At 34.9% G+C, this 21,307-nt stretch overlaps 1 protein-coding gene across 3 annotated transcripts in view; it reads right to left on the reverse strand.

Annotated features, from left to right (window-relative positions):
* The window catches only part of ROCK2 (Rho associated coiled-coil containing protein kinase 2), a 154,234-nt gene that overhangs the window by 14,073 nt on the left and 118,854 nt on the right, over positions 1-21,307 (reverse strand). For all 3 annotated transcript variants that reach the window (XM_025354060.1, XM_025354059.1, XM_025354061.1), the window contains 13 exons: positions 18,707-18,866; positions 14,913-15,073; positions 14,371-14,555; positions 8,653-8,722; positions 7,924-8,027; positions 7,571-7,757; positions 5,268-5,361; positions 5,079-5,173; positions 4,114-4,293; positions 3,765-3,933; positions 1,564-1,634; positions 870-958; positions 393-471 (listed from right to left, as the gene is read on the reverse strand). In XM_025354060.1, coding sequence (XP_025209845.1) covers positions 393-471; positions 870-958; positions 1,564-1,634; positions 3,765-3,933; positions 4,114-4,293; positions 5,079-5,173; positions 5,268-5,361; positions 7,571-7,757; positions 7,924-8,027; positions 8,653-8,722; positions 14,371-14,555; positions 14,913-15,073; positions 18,707-18,866 — 1,644 coding nt within the window. The remainder of the gene's footprint in view (positions 1-392; positions 472-869; positions 959-1,563; positions 1,635-3,764; positions 3,934-4,113; positions 4,294-5,078; positions 5,174-5,267; positions 5,362-7,570; positions 7,758-7,923; positions 8,028-8,652; positions 8,723-14,370; positions 14,556-14,912; positions 15,074-18,706; positions 18,867-21,307) is intronic.

Below are 21,307 nucleotides of genomic sequence, written 5' to 3' on the forward strand. Positions count from 1 at the left end.
GGGTTACAAGGTACAAAATTTACCTCCATAACTGACTTTTCTAACTTTCTAGAGAGCTGAGATTACACAACAACAGAAGGGAAAAAAATTCATGCTTAAAAAAAGTCATAACCAACCTTAAACAAAAATATAGCAAAGACCAGAAACATGATACAAACACACTACAAGCTTTAACAAATAAAATGGAGACAGGAATGAAGACGTTCCCAAACAGAATTAAGCACAAAAGTCACAAAGCAACAAACCATCTTTAAATAGGACTGAAACAGAAAGGTAACCTGAAGAGGGCCAAAGAATGAAGAGATTTAATATGCCACGTCATTTGACAACTTCTAAATGTGAAAAAAACAAAACAAAGCCAACCAACCAAATATAAACAAAACTATGTTTACCTGGAATATCCTTGGAATTTCTTTAGCATCTGCTCTATATACATCTGTCTGTGTAACTGGTCGGACATGAAATAACTTGCTGTAAAAAATTTTGAATAAAGGAATAAAATATCACCCAAGGATCAAATTATATATTAATTATTCTATACTTATGTCAGAAGTTAAACACTACTTTGACCCATGTTAGGAACTCAGAATATTTTGTTCTATTAATTATATAATTAACTAAGATTTTTACAAACCTCTGTCAGAAATTTTCTAATTAGTTTCAAAAAATAATATATCAAAGGCCCATGAAATAAAGATGTTTTAGCTAACCCTGTATCCCAGACTTTCATCTGTATGAAGCAAATCACAGGAAAATGTAACAATAGTACAGCAGGAGCTATACTATGACTAATAAATTGCATTGTTACTCTTACACTTTAAAAGATAAGAAGAGATAGAATTTCTAAATATTCTAGTAAAAACACTTACTCTATATCTAAAACCATGTAAGGATTAGATTGTTCTTTATCTTGTTCACTGTCATAGAAAAGAATCTTCTTACTGCTTACAATCACATACTGTTAAAACAGGGAGAAAAGAAATCAGTAATTCAAGTGTTTATATACCTTATTTATTGATTTTTAAAAAAAATAAATTCTGTATTAGCAATAAAAATCATACCAAGTAACTAAAAAGTCTTAATATATCTTTAGGAAAGTCTTCCTTAAAATAACAATATATTTTGTTTATATTAATAGATATTTTAAATAAGCAAATTGTGCGGAGAAGTAAAGTAAAATATTTTTTGGACTTAGCTAGCTTTGGGATCCAACATCATTAATAACCTTCTCAAAAATAAACACAATAACATCAATAATCATAGTAAGAGAGGAAAATAAATAAATGGGTCTTTTTTACTAGATTCACAGTTCTTTTCCCACCAAAACAGCAAAAGTATCAAAATCAACAATTTCCTAACAATAAAATCTGTCTTACTATTAACAAGATATGAGGACAAAAAATTTTTTACAAAGATAATTAAAATCATACAATTTCAAATCCTAAAGTATAAACAAGTTCTATGTGTCTAAAAGTACCAGTCACGTATATCCTGCAACTACAAAAGCCAAATGACTGGAGTTAAAACAAAAACAAAAGGCTCATATTCCAAAGTATCAATTACCTTTTTAACCCATCCAAATTTCTTAGTGTTGTTTCGTGCAGGCAATGAAAGCCATCCTTCTAATCTTGATTCTACAAATAAGCACAACATATGAGGATAAAGATAACAATTCTCCTTAGATAACAAAGAACTTAATAAAATTTTAATACAAAATTTATAAAACAAATAAAATATATCCTTTAGAATTTATCACTATACATCATCTAGGATACAGCAATAGTACAGGATCAGCAGTAAAAAGTTATGCAATGCAAAACAAAATCCAGGTTATATCATATTGGAAACAGATAGTCTATAGTTTTATAAAGTCAAATGTTCCACTGATTAAATTCATGCATTTATAATCAGAAAAGCTGCCAAAAAAAAAAAATAATAATAATAATATAAAAAAGCAGCAGCAGCAACTCTCTATTCTCATTGGTACACCTGTCTCAGACTCTTTTATTTTTCCTTTGGAAGAGGGCCACATCGTGCACACTTTCAAGGAGTAAATATAGTTTTTATAACTACGTGTTCAGAGAAAATGAACTTTTAGAATAACTACTATAAAATAAAATAATGTAAATTTTATTTTATTTATTTTTTTTGAGATGAAGTCTTGCTCTGTCGCCGAGGCTGGAATGTAGTGGCATAATCTCGGCTCACTGCAGCCTCTGCGTCCTGGGTTCCAGTGATTCTCCTGCCTCAGCTTCCCACGTAGCTGGGATTACAGGCACGCGCCAGCACGCCCAGCTACTTCTTGTATTTTTAGTAGAGATGGGGTTTCACCATGTTGGCCAGGTTAGTCTTGAACTCCTGACCTCAGGTGATCTGTCTGCTTCAGCCTCTCAAAGTACTAGGATTATAGGCGTGAGCCATCACAACTGACCAATTATGTACATTTTAGATAAAATTTGGTTAATAAGCAGCAAAATAATCAAAAGATTTCTAAATTCCAAAATATCAAAATCAGTAACATTGTAATTCAACTAAGGAATGTGTATGAACCTTGGAATTTGTTTTAATTACATTTGATCAATGCCTTTTAATGAAATAAATACGTGAAATAGCATTTGGGGAAGTTATTCTAATAGTAAAAGTAGCTATCACTTATTTAACTTCTATTATGTATCAACTGTGCTGGACGCTTTACATAAATTCCCCTAATTTAGATGAGGAAACTGCAGTCTTGAAAGATCACATAGGGCTGCCTCTTTGACTCTGAATGAAGGAACTCTCTGGTTTTTTCATTTAAACTGTAATCTCTTTCAGGGTAATGACCAGGCGAAATTCTTTCATGTTTCTTATGAAGGACATATGCCTAGGATAATGTCAGTAAGTACTCAGTAAAAACCTTAAGTTTATCCTCTGAATCAGTCGAAATACTTTTTCTGTACCATCACTCTTGTTACAAAACTTCAGGAAGAATTTCTTCTTGGTTGAAAATGGCTAAAACAAGCAATGAAACCATGCGCTCTTAAGCAATATAATGTATTACTCCATTTCTCGCAAGTTGGCATCTATCAATTACAACAGCAATGTCATGAGAAAATACCTTAAAAACAAATTCTTTATTCATGCAGCAGTTTATTTTTAACTGAGTCTACAACAACATAGTAGAGTTAGTGGTTATTAGTTAATGTTATATAAAAAAAACTTCAAAAGGACTAAAATTAAGGGTAGTGAGGAAAACTCCAAAGATGAAAAGATTTTCAGGATATCACCTGTACCATTAGGTTCCGATGAAATGGGTAAGTAAGGCAAAGATTCTTCTTCTGAGTCAGAATCAGAGTCAAGGAGCATGTGAGAACTGGAAGGCTTAGTGGCAATATTGAGAGAAGTAGAGGAACGTTGGTAGGTGAATGACATGGATTCCATAGTGTGTGACTGAGTGATATGAACTAAACACCCAACATAAAAGGAAGTAAGAATGCAGAAAGAAGAGAAAATGAAATGAAAGCTTAAAAATAGAGCTAATATAATATATAATAATTTAAAAACTAGACGTGGAGTTTTTCTTTTGTATGTTTATGAAAAACTTTGTAAAAAAAATCAACAAATAAAATAAGCTTGAAATGTTACTTGAATCCTTACTCCAAGGAGTAGGTTTTCCCTTTAAGAAAATACAAACATTTTTCCTTCAGAGCAGTCAGTCGCAAGACTTAAAACAATCAACTGATTTATGTTTAAGACAAATAGTAGTGCTGAAAGCAAATCCATACCTGGAAACCCATCATCTGCCTCAGCATCCCCTGGTCCACTGCCTATACTGGAACTATCCAGACCAATATGCAAGGCTTGGAGTTGTGACCGCAGCTGCTCAATGTCACTGTCTTTACTGTCCAATGTCATCTGCAGTTCAATTCGAATCTGGCTCTCTTCAGCTATTTGCTATAAGAAATTTAATTACAATAAGTTAATTGGATGCAACACAACTCAACATTTTGCTTCTGGGTTCAATAATAATTATTAAATAATAGAAATGGTCTATAACCAGTAAAACAAACAGATATGAAAATAATTCTACTTCTTAAAAAGAAGTCTTCAGTAGAGTCCAAAAAGTATTCTTACTGCCTGCATTTCATTCAGTTCTTTCTGATACTTGATCATCTGCTGGGTCAATTTCTCACGTTCAGATTTAAGCTCCATATGTAGCTTTCTATTCTCCTTCTCTTTTCTCCGCACATCTGTGTCATTACCACGCTTGACAGGTTCTTTGCGATTCATGATCTCAGCCAACTTATTCACAGCCTTAAAAAAATGTAAAAATAAGTATAATACATAAATAAAATAAATTACGTGTATGGTTTCTCAGTATCTCATCAATAGCAACAAGTTATGCAATCACAAATACTCTCCTTCCCTACACACAGGGCTACAAAGAAACACTTTTTATAATATTTAAATAATACACCTCCTTTACTACTCATCATCCTTCTCCATCCAATGCGCCATTAGATTTTTATTCGTGTTTTCTGAGAATTATAATTTAAATATTTATAGAATTGATCTGATGTTGCTTTCTACCATTATGACTTTTTAGTTCTAAGAGAGACTTTAATAGGCAGACCTTTCTGCTTTTATTCTGGAGGAAGAACATTTTGCAGTGGCATCATATTAATAAAATATTCTATGTCCAACAACGGTGAAGAGTACCTAGTACCCCACCTGTTCATGCAATACATATGAACTGTAGGAGTTGGCAGAGAGTGAACTAACTGACCCTTTTCAGGTTGTCAGTAAATGGTCAATCCCAACAGTTCTTAAAAGTAGAAAAACATATTAAATTACAACAATAAATTGAAAGAGAATGTGATTCCAAAAGGAAAAATTAAGAAAAATTTTAGTAGCTATAGAATTGAACAATATTAATTAAATCTAACTTCTCCCAACCTGGCAAAAATCAGATAATTGTGACTTCACAAATATTGGTACATTCGATGACTACGCTACCAACTTGTAATGTTCAAAGTAAAATGTAAAACAGATAAACTGAGACAAAATTCAAAATCATATTTAGATTCTATTATACATACTTGAGTTTTGAGTGTTCTTTCTGTTAACAGCTGTTTCTCAAACTGTGCTTTAATAGCTGCTGCGCTTATTTCTTCATCTTTCAATCTTGACAGTTCTGAAACATGGAAAAAAGTTAAAATTACATTGGTAATTACAGTAGCTGATAAACATTAGGTATACGAAAAATAAACATTTTTGTTAATACATACGCTCTTGAACATCTTTCAGCTTGTTATTTAATTCTTCTTTCTCATTTGCAAGATTGGCAACATCACTAGTTAGGGTCCTATTAGTTTCTTCAAGCTAAGAAATGAAAGAGGAAAAAATAATCACATCCCAATTTACATAGTTTATGTTATAAAACAATGATTCAAATAAGAAACATTCTAGAATATTGTTAAACCTCTTATTTTATTTTTCCTTTTATTTTTTTTGTGAGTCTTGCTCTGTCACCCAGGCTGAGTCTTACTTTGTCACCTAGGAGTGCAGTGGCGTGATCTCAGCTCACTGCAACCTCCACCTCCTGGTTTCAAGTGATTCTCCTGCCCCAGCCTCCTGAGTAGCTGGGATTACAGGCATGTGCCACCACACCTGGCTGATTTTTGTATTTTTAGTAGAGAAGGGGTTTCACTATGTTGGTCAGGTTGGTCTCAAACTCCTGGCCTCAAGTGATCACCTGCCTAGGCCTCTCAAAGTGCTGGGATTACTTATAGGCATGGGCCAACGCACCTGGTGTGAAGGAAGTTTTATTGTAAATTATGTGTTTCCCCTTTCCACCCATGATTGTATTTCATTACATACACATGAAACAATACATAGCGTGACTTTATGTGATTTTCTTCTTCTTTTTTTTTTTTTTTTTCTCTTTTTGGAGACAAGGTCTCAAGCTCTGTTGCCCAGGCTGGAGTGCAATGGCACTTGATCACCACTCACTGTAGCCCCAGCCTCCAGGGCTCTAAGGGTCCTCCCACCTCAGCCCCCATGAGTAGCTAGCTGGGACTATAGGCATGAACCACCACACTTGGCTACATTTTTTTTTTTGCTTGGTAGAAACAGGGTCTCACTGTGTTGCCCAGGCTGGTCTCAAACTCCTGGAGCTCAAGCAATACTCCTACCTTGAACTCCCAAAGTGCTGCAATTACAGGTATGAGCTAGCATGCCAGGCTGTGATTTTCAATCTTACTGAATTTATCTTTCTGTAACTGTTTTCACTCAATAGCATATTAAAGTATTAAATTGCTGATACAAATGAAGACCTAATTCATTTTAACTGACATAATAGTTCCATCTTCTATTACATTTAATGCATGCATTCATTCATTCATTCATGGATATTCGAGTTTTTGCTAACATATTTATGCTGCTATAAGCATTGTGCTGAAGTTTCTATAGTGTATTTATCTTAATGTAGACTTTCTTTGGACTGCATTATGTGAATGCCTAAAATTTACTGGAAACTGTCATATTACTTACTGTACTATGCCATACCAAATTTATACTTCCCATAGTGAATAAGAATGCCATTTTCTAGACATTCTTCAGACACTTGAAACTGTCAGCCTCTGAATTTCTGCCAACATGATGGGTACGAAATGGTATTTCAAAGTTGTTTTACCTAGGCTTTTCTTGAACAATAGTGAGGTTAAGTATGTGCTTATATATTTACATTTTCCCTTTTAGCTAAGTTTTCTTCCAAATTCTTTAATCTTATCTTACTGAATTACAGACATTCTACATATACTGTAGATATAAATCTCTTGTTTAATAAATATATTACAAATACCTCCTTTCTGTCATTTGTTTATGCTGTCCTCTGTCATATGCAACTTTTAGATTCTGTTCTAATAGCTTAAAATTTTTATTTTTCATAGTCCTTAAGAGATCTAGAATTTACTTTTCTGTGTGGTGTAGTGGGGATTTAATTTTATTCCTTTCCACATAAAAATACAGTTATTCCAAAACCATTTATGAAATGTGTCCTTTCCCTGTGATTTGTACACTGCCACTCCCATCATATAGACCAAGTTCCTGTATGTGCAGAAATCTTTATGGCCTCCCTTTTTCATTTCCACTGAACAGGATTGAATATCCCTGTTCTAATACCACACTTTTTAATTACTGCAGCATTTCAATATGTCTAGTTAATTGATAGGGTAAACCTAACTACTTGATATTTGACCTCTCTCTGAAATTTTTATTGCAATTTTTTTCAACCTGCATGGAACTGTTTTCCTGGTAGTTTCAAGATTCTTCTGAACTAAGTTCTATTTAAAAAGAAAAAAAAAATGACCCTTTCACTTCAGACCTTTAACTTTGAATTCATTAACAGGTGAAGTCACTTTTAGTAAGCTCCTCTGACAACACTGAGAAGATGACAGTTAACTAGATAAAAAATCTTATAGTCAGCATATATGATTTTTCATTTAGATCTGTGATACTTAGTATGTCTAAAGAAGGTTTAAGATATAGCAATTTAATTATAATCCAAAAAAGCACCAAGAATTTGACTTACAGAAGCAATTGTGGCATCTTTTTCGGTAAGTTCCTGTTTGTGTCTAGCCATCATCTCTTTGATCTCCAGCTCTTTCATGATCTTCTCTTTTTCCAAATCAGAATATTGTTCTTCAGCAATTGAACGAGCCAGTTGCTCAGAATCTGCTTTGGTCAAGGTGATCTCCAGTTGGGCAGCCAAGGAGTCCCTACATTTTAGCAATATATCATTTTAATGGTTCAGTTTTCACTATTAAGTGAAAGTTTTTGTCTAATTCACTTCATCAATAATTTTTTATTTGGTGATTACCAGGCATTGTTCTAGGAGCAAAGTATACAGCTATGAACAAAAACAGACAAGGGTCTCATACTTACCGTTCATCCTGTAATTCCTGTTTCTTTTGCTGTAATTCTTTACCAAGTTTGGTCTTTTCTTCACATTCTTCTTTAAGCTCCCTAACTTGTGTTTTATAAAGGGTCTAAATAGCAAAATAAATAAAATGTATATCATCATCAGGAATATTGCTTCACATTCAAAAGTTATCCAGACAAAAAGGAGAATGAACACATACATATATCTTCTTACTGTTAAGTCCCTGAGCAAATGAATAGTTTAATGAACTTTCCTATTTCTAGTCATCAATTAACTAATACAAATTCAGCTAATAATTAAGAAGCATGATTTTCAACTGGATATCATAGTGATATTTCTCATTTAATAGCACAGACAGGTAAAATGAGTAAGGAGGGAAGGAAAAACATTAAGAATTAGACAAAAAATGTTGTTAGCTTAAATCAATAAAACAGGAGTTTCTACTTCATATTTCTAAAACTGATCTCAAAAAAGCACAACTATTAAAAATGAAAATTTTATAATTTTATTTCTTGCCTTATGAAAATATTTTCTTCCTGAAAACAATGCTGTTAATCATCTTCATCAGGTATGTTATGTGCTTAGAATTATTTTTCTAGCAATAATAAATTTCTCTTAAACTATCTATATTCTTTTGCCCAGCTGCTCTTTTTATATGAGTTGTATGGTATAAATAAAACATCCCATCCAAAACTGTTTGCTATTTGCAAATTAATGCGTCTGGAACTTACTGAGAAATACTGTTCTGCTTCGAGCTGATCCTGGAGCTCCTTCATTTGCCCATCTGCATCCTGACGTTCTCTGTGAGGACAATAAATCAAAGGTTTAACTAATTTACACACATTTTAAAGGAGCAGCTCTCAAGGTATGATCTGGGGGAAGCCCTGGGAGTCTCTGAGGTTCTTCCACAGAACCCATGAGGTCAAATCATTTTCATAATACTGAGCACCATGGCTTTTTTAAAAGTCTCATTCCCTCGTTATGTACCATATGTACTTTTCCTGACGCCACATGACTTGTAATTATGTCATTCTGATGGTCAAAAAAATATGTGTTTGTGTGTTCCTGTGTTTTAAAGTTTTCTCAGTTTTAATTTCTAACACAATACAAATCATTAGATATAACAAACGAAAACACAAACTCATTTGGAACCCTTGATAATAATAATAATAATTATTATTATTTTTTGAGACAGAGTCTCGCTCTGTCACCCAGGCTGGAGGGCAGTGGCGCCATCTCGGCTCACTGCAAGTTCCGCCTCCTGGGTTCATGCCATTCGCCTGCCTCAGCCTCCCGAGTAGCTGGGATTACAGGTGCCCACCACTTCGGCCGGCGTAATTTTTTGTATTTTTTGTAGAGATGGGGTTTCAATGTGTTAGCCAGGATGGTTTCGATCTCCGGACCTTGTGATCTGCCCTCCTCAGCCTCCCAAAGTGCTGGGATTACAGGCGTGAGCCACTGCGGCCAGCAGAACCCTTGAAAATTTTTAAGAGTTAAAGGGGTTCTGAGACCAGTGTTATACTAAATCAACATTGAATCACACATTCACATCCAGATATTATGATCAGCTATTTATGCCAACCAAGTGTAAGAATCCAAAGAGCACCTCAAATCTGGTGATCTTAGTGGGGAGTGAAGAATGCCTGGGAGGGGGCTTCTGGGGAGGTGAGAAGTGCTGGCTTTAGATCTAAACATGGATGGTGGCTGCACAGATTTGTATACTTTGTAAAAATTCACTCAGCTCCACACTTAGTATTTGTGTACTTTTTCTGTATTATGTTAATCTTCAATAAAGGAATAAAATAATAAATAAAATAAAAGCAAGCCCAACAACCCATTTAAGAAGCTGGGTTGAAATGGTACGTTAAATTCTGGCCTTATTTTAAAAACATAAAAATTATAGTTATCCCAAACCAAAACTAAGGAGGAATAAAGTTGGAGAACAATACAATTTGTATCATATAATTTAAAAACAAGTAAAAAACAAAATAAAATGTACAGAAAACTCAACCTCATATATATTTGTTCAGAAATATGGATAAAGGCACAGAAAACCGTCTGGAAGGAGAAATAACAAACTGTTGACATGTTACCTCTGGAGAGAGGAAAATGTCTGCATTCATGAAGGAGAGCTTCTACTGCTTTATCTTTTTTTTTTTTTAAATATAGTCTTGAGTATTTTACAATGGGAAGCTATATGAATACCACTTGGGTATTTAAAAAATCTACAATGCAGGAAGACTCAGAGGTAGCACGTGATTTAACCCCAGTCTCTCCAGTTCGTATACTGCTTAGAAGGTTTATCCTCATTCCCATTTAACATAATTTGCTCACTTTGTTTACTCACTGGCTCTTAAACTTGCGGGTAAAAAAGGAAGTTATAACTCAATGTCACTTAACTGTGTCATTTCTGTATTTTATTGTTGATAAGTATACCATTGAGAATTCATGATTCTTATTTCTCCATGAGGCAAAGATGTGAGAGATGCTATTTAACAAATATATGAAAGGTCAAGTTTCAAAACTGTCCAATCGTTGTCAGCTAAGCCCACTTGTAGCAAACCACAGTATATTTTCTTCTTCAAGAGCTGATATCTTTCATTTATATGTAACTTTTAAAACCTAATATTTATTAGGTATTTAAGAAAAGTAATTTTCAGAAAGTATTATTTCAGAAAGCAACCATGTAATAGGCACGTGGTTACAAATGAGGAGTACAGAACAGCAGGAAGAAATTACGGGAAGTAGAAGTCTCCTCATGCCACACCTCTCCACCCCTACTAATCCTGTTCCCCTAGAAGAAATAACTGTTTCATTTCTGTATTGTCTTTTGGTGGTTACCTCCACATCTCAGTTATTTCTTGACATAAGTTTTAGATATTATTTGCCAGTTCCCTGTTGTCAGACTTGAATTTAGCTCTCTTGTCTTCTCCAACCTCTCCCCACCTCCCAATAGTTGTATCACTCATCTAAGTGGTATAATGAACCCCCCATTTCCCTCTTAGAGCAACCACAAACTACAATCTCCCCGGTTTATTAGATGAGAACTCTAACACTCCCACCCTTTGTTTTTGAAATTTCATGAGAATATATCTAGATGTAGATCCTTTTTCATTTATTTGCTGAGTCCCTTCAGTCTAAAGACATTTCTCCTTCGGCTATGGGAAATTCTTCTCTATTATTTCTTTAATTTCCTCCTCTTGGTTTTTCGTTCTTGCTGGAATTCTTATTTGCTGGGTACTAGATTTCCTAGAACAGTCCCTCTGTGCCTTACCTATCTATGTCTTTCAAACCTTCCATGTCATTTCTTCTTTTGTTCTACATTTTAGGAAATTTCTTTGACTTTTCTTCGAACCCTTCCAACAAATTTATATTGGCAGTAATCACTCATCTTCAAGAGCTCTTTCCTATTCTGGCTGTTCCTTTTACATTGTATCTGGTTCTCAATTAATGAAAGCAGTATCTCCTGAAATCTTTGATCAATACTAATTACCAGTAGCTTTTTACAGTGCTTTTGTTTTTCCAGAACTTTTAGCAGTTCTCTTCTACTCCTTGATACATGTTTCCTCCGGGGGCACTTTTCCTCTTTCATTATCATAATCTTCCTCTTTCAGATTGCAGGCTTTCCTCAAATGCTTAGTGATACTTGGTTATTTATTTTCAAAGGAGGTGAGAAAAACTTTAATCTCTATGTATGTAGGAGTCTTCTCACTGGCAAGCTTCAGTTTAAGACGAGAGGCTTTAAAAGCCAGCATTAAGCAACGGGACCCCTAAATGCCAGAGTGAGAAAGGCTTTTCACCCCATATTAGCTGTTCTAATTACCCCAGAGGTTGTACCCAATTACTCTGTAGAGGAGAATGCTCTGATAAAAACCCTAGTGGTGGGAGGTACCTGGCTGCAGACATATCTGCAAGGGTATGATCAGCAGATTATGTATGTATGATATGTATGTATGTATGTATGTATGACAGAGTATGATCAGCAGATTAGTTCATTTACTGTCACAGCTTACTTCAGGCCTTACTTGCTCTGAATACTTTTTTTCCATCTATATCCCACTTCATATATACCCCAGGCCTTATATATACTCCTTTCTTCTTTTGTTCTACTTCATCAGTCACAAGGCTTCCATTTAACTGCCATCTCATTCGCTAGAGAACTTTCTTGCCCTCCAACCCATTCTCTTTCTTACTTATTGTGGGTTTATACATTTTAAAAATTCCTTTACTAGAGTTTTTCTGGAATCTTACAAGAAAGAAGAGATATATATGTTGGCCATTTAAAAAAGAAGCCAACATAGCACTTCATATGTAAATTCCCATTGCATGTATTTTTTTTAATCTTGCATTCAATTACTTATGTACCTGCCTTATCTTCCTCACTGAATAACTAATGATAAAACGCTAGTAAGCTTCTCATGGGTAGGAAATGTATTTGGTTAATCTTTCTATCTTTCATAGTAACTACTACAATGCCTTACATCTAAGAGGGATGTAAACATTCATACAACATTTATTGAGGATGTAGTATATGTAAAACCTTAATCAAGGATTGGGGGCCGGGCACAGTGGCTCACACCTGTAATTCCAGCACTTTGGGAGGCAGAGCCAGGCAGATCACCTGTGTCAGGAGTTCAAGACCACCCTGTCCAACATGGTGAAACCCTCTCTCTACTAAAAATACAAAAATTAGCCAGGCATAGTGGCGGGCACCTGTAATCCCAGCTACTTGGGAGGCTGAGGCAGAATTGCTTGAACCTAGGAAGGGAAGGTTGCAGTGAGCTGAGACCATGCCACTGCACTCCAACTTATGCAACAAGAGCGAAATTCCGTATCAAAAAAAAAAGGACTGGGGAGAACAAAATATAAATGAATGATTTTTGCCCTTCAATTTTAACCCTACGAACACTTCCTCTATAACCCTATTAGGTGGCTAAGATAAAAAACATGGGTGTCTTTGGTGGGGAGAGGTAAGGAAAAGAGGGATTAAGAAACAACAGAACGCTATTCACTTACAAGGAAAATAAGAGGCATACACACTAGGTATAAACAAAGCATTATTAGAAGTGGGAAGGAAACACAACCTAGATGATTAACTAGCTCTTACACTTGCATAAACGCTATTGTTAGAATAAAAAGCGGGCCTGAAATGAGAGAGAAAAATAAAGCTAATATACAGGAAAAAAAAAAAAAAAAACACACAATGAAAAAGATGTCTGATTATTGTTCCAATTTCTAGTTCCAATTTTAAAAGTTTAAATCTCATGAAGTTGAAGGTCTAGGCTTACCCTGGCAATAAACAGATAAGCCAAAAAAAAAAAAAAAAAAGTCTACTTGAATATTTTGAGCATCCTTTCTTAGACAGTATCAATCTTACTGACCTATCACCAGGTATGCATAAAGCGGACAATTACAATGAGGATAAATTAGTAGTAGCTGTAGTAGTTGTAACAGTAATAGATCTAGCAGTAATAGTCCCTAACACTTCTCATATGATGCATGCTTTAAATAAACCATTGCTTTCCTTTAGAAGATCCCTAACAAGGAAGCGATTGCTGCTCCCTTTCACAAGTGTAATAAAAGGCTTAGAGAAATTAAATCATTTGCCCAGTGTTGGTTAGGTGGTAAGTAACAGAACCAATATTCACAACTCTGTCTGGATCCAAAGCCTTTGTTCTTTCCACTCTATCACACTGTCTTTCATCAAACAACTAGGATCCAATATGACCTCTGGTCATGATTAGGAAGAAGTAGTTCACCTACTAACAGAATAAATGGGACAAATTTTAATAGTATATCTACTATATATTTAAATTTATGTTTTTTAGAGTTGAGTTCCTGTTATGCTGCCCAGGATGGCATGTAGTGGCTATTCACAGGCATGATCACAGCGCAATCTCACTTCACCTCAAGTGATTCTCCTGCCTCAGCCACCCAAGTAGCTGGGACTACAGATGTGCACCATCGTGCCTATAATATTTTTAGTATTTTAACAATATGTTTTCCACTTTATAAGTAAATCAAGTAGAGCACTAGAGTATATCCTATGACACAATTAAAAATTTACATGCTGTTTATTTAACAGTCAAACATTTCCAAGTCTAAGAAACTAAGGAAACAAACAACAGGCACACAGACAATAAGCTTGAGAAAGAGCCCTGAGGAGGAATCTAAAAGCATGGTGTGAAAATCCCAGGTATTTTCTTCTGCCTCATCACTAACACTTCCTCTATCATCACATTGTAATTAGGTAGCAGTGGTAAAAACTGTTGGGGAAACAAATATAATCTTGAAGGACAACAGTGACACTCAACACATTACTTATACAGAAAGAAAGAGAAAACGTGGTCAAGAAAGTAAAATGCTCAAAAGAAAACCCACAGATACACCAAAATTAACATATACATGGATAACTCTGCATATTAAAACATCTCAATCAATTAACTTACTTTCGAAGTTCAGCATTTTGTTTTTCCAAGTTCATTTTCATTTCCATGAGATGGTTATTTTCTTGCTTTAACTGCTTTTCTGACATTTTCAGTGTGTTAACCTGTTGTGTTTGCATCTTCAGGTCATTTTGTGTAAGGCAGCGCTTCTGAGTTTCTTGCTCTATTTTTAACGTCAGGTTCCTAACCTAAGAAATAAATTGTGTACTTGGTATATAAGTAAATTATTTCTATTTTTTTAATCAATGAAGTTGGTATAAAATATGGTGATGTAAAACAGATTTTTTTACCCTTAGGTAGCTAATTCATTTCATACCAAAATTTTTTTTGTATTTCTAATAATATTATAATTGCATTTTTAAAATAAAATATAATCAGGTAAATATAACTTTAAAAATGTTTAAATTATGATTCCTTTAGTACAGCATCAAAATTTAGTTAAACCAACAAGTTGTAGACTATTATAAGAAAAACTTTAAAATTATGAAACCATCACTAGACCTTCACGAATAAACTTATTAATTCATTAGTACACTAATACTTACATCCTCATTCAGCACATCTTTCTGTTTAAGGAGCTCATTTATTTTCTGCTGTGACTGTTTGAGGTCACAGTCTAATATAGAACATCTTTTCTCAGCTTCTAGCAATAGGTTCTCCACTTTCTGTTTTAAAGTTCTTTCCTCCAAGAGCTTCTTCTCCATTTCTAGTATAATAAAAATGGACATAATCATAAATTTACATATAAAAGAAGCATTTCAAATATATGACAGTGCTAATAAAAATTACAATGATGCTGCCTTATATTTGTATTGATTTTCAATTTAATATTTTAATAAATTTAAAAATAAAAGCACATTAAATATATGACACCATACTAACGAAAATTATAATAAATGATGCTGTCTTATACTCTATTAATTTTCTTTTTTTCTCTTTTTTTTTTTTTGAGACAGAGTCTCACTCTGTTGCCCAGGCCGGAGTGCAGTGACACAAACTCAGTTCTTCATAACCTCCTGGATTCAAGCAATTCTCGTGCCTCAGTCTCCAAACATAACTCGGGTTTACAGGCGTGCACCACCACACCTGGCTAAGTTTTGTATTTTTAGTAGAGACAGGGTTCCCCCATGTTGGCCAGGCTGGTCTCAAACTCCTGACGTCATGCAATCCACCCACCTCGCCACCCAAAGTGTTGGAATTACAGGCGTGAACCACTGCGCCTGGCCTTAATTTTCAATTTAATATTTTCACTACTACTCTCAATATATTTGAAATGTCAAGAATTTCATACTTGAAAATTAGGAGTTTCATTCACAGAGCATAAAAATGTATCACACTCTGCAACATTACATCTATTCTAATGGAAGTAAGATAGTTCTGCCTTTATTTATATTCTACAAGATGCTTACATCTTTAAAGGTTTCTTGTATTTTACTGCTATTCTGTGTCTCTCAGTGTTACTATATTTACCTTAAAACAATTCAGGTAGATTCCATGATCTCCATAGGACTTTCCATATTAACACATTATCACGCAGATGTTGAAAATTATGTTTTACGGAGGTGGTAAAGGGCAGGACTCTGGAACCAAATTTTCTGAGCTTAAACCCTGGGTCTAACACTGTTGGACTGGGCAAGTGATTCACCTCTCTGCATCGCTGTTTCCTTATCTCTAGAATAGGGATAACAGCACCTACCTTCCTAGGGAGGTTGTGAAGATTTAATACATGTGTACCACTTAAATGCTGCCTGGCATATGGCAAGCACTTGGTAAGTGCTTATTATTTACGCAGAATTTTTAATGACCTAAGGAAACGCTCACAATGTTTCTTTGCTCTTTTAAAAAGCAAAATGGTACAGAAAACAGAGAAAATTTACAAAATAGTATCCTACTCATAGGATTATGAGTAATCTTTGCTTTTTTCTTTTTATACTTTCCTGTATTTTCTAAATTACTTACAATAAACTTTTAATCTATTTTACTTATCAGAAGGCAAAGTGCCAAGTGATTTCAGTGTTAAATGTAAGTCATCACAGTTAGAGTATTATCTTGATATACTGGTTAGTACTTCAGTTCACATTCAATTAAGGCTCTTCTGCTTTTTCGTAACTAATGCTCAACATCTAATTATCATCTATTATAAAGTTATATTAGATAACAAACCTATGAATATTTAGTGTTTAATGAATGGTCTTCAAAAGTGCAGAAAAATGAAACATTCCCCATGTAGTACTAATAATAGTTAGCATTTCTAAACACTTTACATGGTTTACTGCACTTGATTTTCACAACAAGGTAACAATACTATAATTTTCCCTTTACAGGAAACAAGGCACAGAAAGTTTAAATAACTAGACAAGGTCACATAGCCAGTAATTATTTGGTAAGCCATGTTCTTAATCCAAGGAGCCAATGACATGCAACAGGAGGACCAAAGACTTTAGCCTCACATTTGAATACCATTTATAATATTTAACAGTTTTGTGTACTCATGTGTAAAATATGGAAGTCATCATGTATCTTACATTAGCGTTTTAACAGTTTGAAAAAAATGGTAGTTAATACTGAATTGGCTCGTTTTTATCAGTTCAGAGAATAACCACTAAACAAATGTCCTCATTAAAAAAAAAAATCACCATAACGTAGGCATAATGTAGAATAGAAAGAGGCATTACTGCAATAATGAAACTACTCTTTTTTTTTTTTTTTTTTTGAGATGGGGTCTTGCTCTGTTACTGAGGCTGGAGTGCAGTGATGCAACCATGGCTCACTGCAGCCTTGAACTCCTGGGCTCAAGCAATGTTCCCACATCAGTCCCCCAAGTAGCTGGGACTATAGGCACACGCGACTACATCCAGTTAATTTTTCTATTTCTTGTAGAGATAGGGTCTTGCTATGCTAGCCAGGCTGGTCTCGAACTCCTGGGCTCAAGAGATCCTCCCATCCTGGCCTCCCAAAGTGCTAGGATTACAGATGTGAGCCACCATGCCTAGCCTGATATATTCTTTATCTTGTTTTGAGCAGTAGTTATGTGAGCATATCACAAAACATAAAAAATGTTTACATTTTATTATTGCATGTAAATTATACCTCAATGAAAATAATTAAACTCTGTCTTCTAGGCCACAGACAAGGAAACTTTCTCCCTTACAATTAGATTTTTCTAAATAAAGTACTCATTTCTTTCTTATCATCCTGATTTAGTGCCTTAAACTACACTGATTTTTACTAAGAAAATCTACCATTTTAATTACATGCAATAATAAAAAGGCTATTTTTTTCTAAGTGATTTACTCATAAATGTTATGCTTCAGTATGAAAATAAATTTCTGTTCAAGAGTTTTAAGCCTTTCACAAGAATAGCTTAAAGTACTGATTTTCTTTGGAATTTCAGAGTCATTATAAACAGTCAGTTTGGAAAAGAAAAAATTATCCGGCCGGGCGCGGTGGCTCACGCCTGTAATCCCAGCACTTTGGGAGGCCGAGGCGGGCGGATCACAAGGTCAGGAGATCGAGACCACGGTGAAACCCCGTCTCTACTAAAAATACAAAAAATTAGCCGGGCACGGTGGCGGGCGCCTGTAGTCCCAGCTACTCAGGAGGCTGAGGCAGGAGAATGGCGTGAACCCGGGAGGCGGAGCTTGCAATGAGCCGAGATCGCGCCACTGCACTCCAGCCTGGACGACAGCGCGAGACTCCGTCTCAAAAAAAAAAAAGAAAAAAAAGAAAAAATTATCCTAAGACAATTCCAGGATAAAGGCTAGTTTATGGGAAGGTTAACTTTGTTATCTATTAGTATTATATGGCTTTGACCAAATCTGACTAGTATCTTCATCACATTAGAGATCAAAATACTCAGTGAACTTATATTCTAGTTAGACCAGCTACTATTTTTAAATCCTTACCTTGCATAAACTGGCAAGAATTTCATAATACAAAACTCTTGTAAGAATTACCTGTATCAATAGTAACAGGTATACAGCATGTGAAGTTCAGACATACCTTCTTACTACTGATATACAGAGTGGTACAGATATTGCCAGGTATATAATATTGAGAAATATTAATTTATCTCTGATCTAAAAATCTCTGATCTAAAATATTATTTTTGATCATGTAATTTTGTGTTTGGGTCTTACTATCTTAGAAATGATTACTGTAATGATACAAAGGAAAAATAATATAATATCTATGTAAAGCTTCCCTAATAGCTTTTTCCCCTCCAATTCCCAATATTTGACAACAAAATATAAACAAATATGTTTCAAAACCAAAAAGCTGAACACAGAATCAATTCTTAGGAAGATGCTGCTGGAAAACCTTCTTTAAAAATGCATACCTTTCATGGCTTCTGATTTGGCTTCTTCGATGGACTCATAGATCTTATTTTTATCTGCTAGTCGTGCCTTTGTGGCCTTATGTTCAGCTTCTTCTTGTTCTAGGCTCTGCTGTATAACTTTTAGTTGGTATGTCATATCTATTTCCATGTTGCTTTTTTCCTGTTAAATATTTAAAATGCAGCTATCAACAAAAAAGAGACTAGCTCACAACTTCAAAAGATTTCTATTTTTTTTTTTTTTTTTTTTGAGACAGAGTCTTGCTCTGTTACCCAGGCTGAAGGGCAGTGGTTTGATGATGGCTCATTCCAAGTGCAACCTCCCCAGGCTCAATCGATCCTCCTACCTCAGCCTCCAAAGTAGCTGGGACTATAGACGTTTGTCACCACTCCTGGCTATTTTATTTTATTTTTTAATGTAGAGACAAGGTCTCACTAAACACTGCCTATCCTACACTGATCTTGAACTCCTGGGCTCAAGTGATCCTCCCGACTCAGCCTCCCACAGTGCTGAGATTATAGGTGTGGGCCACGGTGCTCAACCTTAAATCATTTTTTAACAGGCTTAATACGAATGTTCAGTATTTTCCCTCCCATCTTCACTCAAACCTCTTAGAATAATAATCTATATACTCTACTTCTCTACTTCCCACTGCACCCAACAGTCTACACCACCACTCTGCTGTTCCAAGATCTGTATCAAGATCACTTAATCTCAACAAAAAGACCAATGCTATTCTCAATATCAAATTCTAAAGACCTTTTTCAATCTTATCTCATCTGAACTCACTGCCACCCTTAAAATCATCCCTTGGCATTGCCGACCTTGTACTTAGTTGGTTCTCTCCATTCTGCTTGCAACCTTCCTGTTGCTTCTGAGGCTTTCCCAGCTGTCCCTTAAATGTTGGTGATCTAAGCCTCAATGCTCCCCCTATTTTCTATATATTCCCCAAAGGTTTTCTAATTCTTTTATTTCTATAGTTCATATCATGAATATGATAAAGGGTTTTTTCCAAATAAAACCTTTCATACAAAAAATGATTTCTCAAACCACATAATCCACCAACAGAGTTATCTACTCTGTCCTAAAAAAATAAAAAGAAAAAAATAAAAAGAAAATCACTACTTTACACAGCACAGTCTCTTCCCAGATGGGCTATTTCACTCACACGATTTCAGCTACTAACATACCAATGACTCAAATATTTCTAACTTCTACTACTATAGCCTACTGCAGTGCAGACATTCTAATTTGGCTTTCCCATAGGTACCCTCAAACTTAAGAGGACTAAAGTGGGTTTATCACTGTCTCTTCTAAATGAGCCATTTTTCCTTTATTCTTTATTAATAGCATCACTATATATCTGGTCACAACCTACAAATCTGAGACTCATCTTTGACTGCTATTCATGTGCCATATCTAATCAACTACTAAGTGCTGCCAAATATTCCTCTTCCAAATATTTCTGAGTCTTTCAATTTTTCCAACCTTTTAATGGCTACACGAAGTCTCCCATTATTCCTTATCTGCATTACTGAAAAAGTCTACTGACTGGTCTCTCTGCCTCTAGTCTTGTTCTCCTCAAATCTTTTCTCCACACAGTACACAGTGATCTATCTTTAATGTACCTCTAATAAGATCATCCAATTTAAAGCCCTTAAGTGGCTAGCCCATTACTATATTCAAAATTTCTTAATAGAGTATTTGCTATCTTGCACGACCTACCTCATGCGGAGCTCTGTAGCCTCACTCTGACCACTGAATTCCTCATGTCCTTACATAACAACCACATTGTGATCTTCAGGCCAATCTAACCTGATGTCTTTTTCTTTTTTAAGTTTCACTGGAACATAGCCACAGCCATTCCTTTATGAATCACAGCAGGGCTGAACAGTTGCAAGAGACCATATAACCCACAAAAGCTAAAATATTTACTATCTTGACTTTAAACAATTAAAGTTTGCTGACCCCCCACTCTATACTCCAGAAATATTGAACAGCTTTTATGTAAATAAACAAACAATGCCTTTTTTATTTTCCATCCTCTATGTCTTTGCTCATGCTGTTCTTCCTAACTTGGACTGTGCCTTTGCCCTTATCAACCTTTCCTGCTGTCAGGTTAGGGATGCATCCCATATGCCCAATACATATGCCCTGTCCATAAGTCTTATCATTCTGTTTCTCATACTGCATTAGAATTATCTTTGTGCTTTATTATTACTTTTAAACTTACCTATTCAACTGTGACATTATTCAAGGCAAGAACTGCATCCTGATATTTCTACCACATATAACACACTGAGTATTTAGTTGAGTAAATAAATAAGTGAAAGGAAAATAAAACACTAACTGCATAGACTCTAGAAATCATCCCTTTCTTAAGAGTATTTTAAAGGAAAAACTTTTAAATGCCAAAAGTCACGGTGACTTTATATATATCATTTTTAAGGCATGTTATGAGTCAAAATTTGAGTTTTCCTTGAGTTCCTACAGAGATCCTCATTATCTACACTCCAGGATAGGTCCCCTTCCTTTGTGAGCAGCCAGCATGCTGAGGGCTGCTTGTATAGCATTATGGTAAGCCTGCAGATACATCTCTTATC

The sequence above is a fragment of the Theropithecus gelada genome, chromosome 13, assembly GCF_003255815.1.
Source record: "Theropithecus gelada isolate Dixy chromosome 13, Tgel_1.0, whole genome shotgun sequence".
Taxonomy (NCBI): domain Eukaryota; kingdom Metazoa; phylum Chordata; class Mammalia; order Primates; family Cercopithecidae; genus Theropithecus; species Theropithecus gelada.